Source organism: Fukomys damarensis, unplaced genomic scaffold, assembly GCF_012274545.1.
Source record: "Fukomys damarensis isolate Sample0158 unplaced genomic scaffold, DMR_v1.0_HiC HiC_scaffold_39, whole genome shotgun sequence".
Taxonomy (NCBI): domain Eukaryota; kingdom Metazoa; phylum Chordata; class Mammalia; order Rodentia; family Bathyergidae; genus Fukomys; species Fukomys damarensis.
Window position 1 is genome coordinate 127,370,707 of NW_022900951.1, and position 3,409 is coordinate 127,374,115.

Genomic DNA, 3,409 nt, shown 5'->3' on the forward strand with positions numbered 1-3,409 from the left:
TTATGCCTGCCTCGCAAGCACAAGGACCTGAGTTCAAACCCTGGCACCAAAAAAATAAATAAATAAATAAATAAAATTTAAATTAAAAAAGGACTGAAAATGTAGCTCAGTTCAAAGGCCCTGGGTTCAATCACCAGTACCATAAGCAAACAAACAAATACTGGGGCTCCGTGGCCATACTGAGCCACGATGTTCCACAGAGGGTCCAGTGGACAAGTGGCCCTGTGAGTGATTATCACCACGGAGCCTCACAGTGACCTCCAGTCAGTGTCGGTGCAGCAGGCCGTTGGGAGCACTTGTAGCATCTGTGCCCAACCCAAGGTCGTCTTCTTTGGTTTTTCTCTCCGGGGCAACTTAGTGAAATGCGGTCTCACAATTTAAAAACTTACAAAGGGGCTTTTGGCTTCAGCCAGGCAGACTGGTAAGGCTGGGGGCAGGAGGTCTCAGGACAGCACTCCCGTGACCCCCGCAGTGTGAGTCTGGAAGCACGTGGTCAGATGATAAGAGGCACTCCTCATTTCCAGATTTTTATTTGCCTGTTAGAATTCTGATATTTATGTACATATATATATATATACTTTTGCTTTTGTAGCTGGCTCATCAGCAGGCCAAGCAGAGGCGCACTGGAAAGCTGGAGCTGCTGGGTGGGCACAGTGCTGCGAGAACCAATCTTGCCTTTTTTTTTTTTTTTTTTTTTTTTTTTTTTTTTTTTTTTTTTTTTTTTTTATTGTCTTTTTGCATGTGTTTTTATCTTTCCTGGGAGAGGATCATCAAAGCTAATCGCTATGAAACCTAGAAACCACCTAGAGACTCAGACACCTGCCTACACACTAGGGCTAGGGTACAAACTTTCAGTCACGGTGTATTTACATTCCAGGGGGCTGGGGACGGGGACTGGGCCGGGCAGGGCTGCTGAGGGTCCAGGATGTGGTGGCAGCTTCAAGAATCTGGCAGGGGGCAGTGGGAGGAGGTGCCCGCCCCCAGCAGTGACACAGGCCACTTGGATGTTGTCTGGTGGGTACAAAGGCAGCGCGTGTGTGGAGCTCCTGGAGACTGGGCCTCTCCAGATGGCCACCCCTGTACCTGGTTCCGGTCAGAGCAGAGATGGCAAAGAAAATGGAACAGATGGCAGGGACATCGAGTCCTGTCCCCCATCCAGTCTGGCCAAGGAGTGGCTGGGAGAGGGGGAGGTGCCAGTCCCAGTTCTGAGGAGACCCCACCATGCCGGCCCAAAATGGGGGGGCAAGAAGGACGGTGCCTCACCCTCTCCCCTGGCACGGCAGCACCCGGAGGTCCCTGGCGTGTTGGTGATCTGCCCCCCAGCCGGGGCAAAACAGCGTGTGCCCAGGAAAGGGTGCAGCTAGGTTTTGGCAATAGAATGGGGACCGGGTGGTAAGAGAGGGATTAGAGGCAGTGAGCTCCTGTCCTCCCCGCTGGACGGGGCCTTGTCCCTGGCTGGACCCCACTACTCGAGGGCCACTGTGGGGTTGATGGGGGAGGTGGCTCCAGAGCTGTCGTTGCCCCCTGCTGCCTCCTTCTCCTTTTTGCCACTATACTGGCCGATGAAGGAGCCGTCCTCATTGAACTGGACGTCCACACTGCCCCCGTAGTCGGCCAGGCTGTCATCACTGCCCAGGGGCTTGATGTCCCCATTGAGAGATGGCTGGCTACTGCCGAAGGCCTTTTCCTCGTTGTCACTGCAGGGATGCAGAGGGTGTGGGTGGGGACCTGGCCAGCATGCTTGTCCCAACACCACCCCGGGAGGCTGAATTTGAGAGGCCAGACGAGTCTGAGGGAGCCATTGGCACAGCCTGATCTGTCCCCAAGTCCCCTGTGGGGGAAGGCTCGGGGAGGAGCAAGGCATGAGGGTCTCTGGCCAAGTCGGGCCACCAGGAGTAGGCCCTTCCCAGCATGTACTGTCCTTGGGGGGCCACCGCCACCTGCCTTACCTCTCCAGGGACCTGGGGTCAGCCAGCAGCATGAGAGAGAGAGAGAGGGTCAGGCTGAGGGCACAGGCCAGCTGGCGCCAGCACCTGTGCCACCCTGCTCACCTGTACTCGCCAAAGGTTTCGTCTTTCATTGGCCGCGCCTCAGAGTCCACCTGGGTGTCCTCTTTGTCCTTTACTGGAGACACAGAGAGGCCCCGGCTCCCTCTCTCACCCTGCCTGATGCTGGGTTCCAGGTCCCCGCGCTCTGAGCAGGCACAGAGCCCCCAGAGGACCTGGCCACTGCCTGTCCTGCCCCGCCCCGCCCATGCCACCCCAGCAGAGGCCAGGTGAGCCCGCCGGGCCACGACTGGGTCCCCGGTACCTGAGTACTTGCCGCCCTTGCTGCGCTTGATGAAGCAGAGGATGAGCAGGACCAGCAGCAGGAGGATGATGGCGCACACAAAGCCAATGAACCAGCCCTCGGTGGCGAAGCCGGCAGGTGGGAGGCGCATGCGGCCTGGGCAGAGCGGACAGGACCGCCTGGAGTGAACCTCCCGTTGGCCGTCTTGTGGCCAGGCGGTAGGGGGCAAAGTGTGGCCTCACCGGTGCCGTTGGTCTTCACGTTGGCCTGGCCCAGCAGCGTGTGCTCCTTCAGCAGGCGGATCTCGTAGTAGGTGTCGGGCTGCAGGTTCCACTGCGTGTAGGAGCTCTGGTTGTAACTGACGTACTGCGGCCTCAGGTCACTGCTTACCTTCCCTTCTGCGTGCGGCGGTGACAGGGAACATGGGGGAGGTGGCTGAAGGGGCTGCCAGGCCCCTGGCCACAAGCCCACCTCCCCAGGGACCCCCGGCCTCACCTCCCACAGGCTTGAACAAGATGTGAAAGCCAAAGTTGCACTGGCCCTCCTTGGGGACCCAGGAGACCACACTGTAGTTTTCGCCCGCCATGGCTGAGATGTTCCCAAAGTCCGGTTTCCCTGGGAGGTCCAAGTCCGGTTTCCTGAAGGCTCAGCTGCCGGCCCCCTTGGCAGCCGAGGCCCAGCGCCCACAGCCCCCCCAGCTCACCAGACAGGTTCATGGTGCCCCCTTCCCGCACAATGGCCTCGCCGGGCCCCTCCCTCGTAGTGGCCTGCAGTTGGAAGCGGTAGCGCAGGTCAGGGCTGAGGTTGGTCAGGTTGTGTGTCCGAAGCGCCGGGTCTTGGAGGGGGAAGGACAGCTGCTGTTCACCATCGGCATCCACTGTGGAGACAGCGAGGCTGGCTCAGCTGCCAGCTGAGCCCCTCCGGGCACCTGCGCCCCTGGCCCAGCCCACCGAGCCACACATACGTGGATGGTAGGAGAGCATGTAGCCGGTGAGCACCCCGTTGTGGCTGAGCGGCGGCTGCCAGTGCAGCAGCAGGCTGGTGGCCGACTGGCACTCCAGGTGCAATGCCTCGGGGTGGCCAGGCACTGGGGGCAGAGAAGAGTGGTGGTCTCTCCCGG

The 3,409-nt window shown here is 59.4% G+C and overlaps 1 protein-coding gene across 2 annotated transcripts in view; it reads right to left on the reverse strand.

Annotated features, from left to right (window-relative positions):
* Window positions 1-514: 514 nt before the first annotated feature.
* Window positions 515-3,409, reverse strand: part of L1cam (L1 cell adhesion molecule) — a 12,567-nt gene continuing 9,672 nt past the window's right edge. The window contains exons 21-28 of one of the 2 annotated variants that reach the window (XM_010628034.1): window positions 3,254-3,402; window positions 2,993-3,166; window positions 2,785-2,904; window positions 2,532-2,687; window positions 2,311-2,445; window positions 2,052-2,124; window positions 1,950-1,961; window positions 515-1,697 (exon numbers count right to left, since the gene is read on the reverse strand). In XM_010628034.1, coding sequence (XP_010626336.1) covers window positions 1,466-1,697; window positions 1,950-1,961; window positions 2,052-2,124; window positions 2,311-2,445; window positions 2,532-2,687; window positions 2,785-2,904; window positions 2,993-3,166; window positions 3,254-3,402 — 1,051 coding nt within the window. In that variant the 3' untranslated portion in view covers window positions 515-1,465. The remainder of the gene's footprint in view (window positions 1,698-1,949; window positions 1,962-2,051; window positions 2,125-2,310; window positions 2,446-2,531; window positions 2,688-2,784; window positions 2,905-2,992; window positions 3,167-3,253; window positions 3,403-3,409) is intronic. The other variant, XM_010628033.1, reaches the window with a different exon arrangement.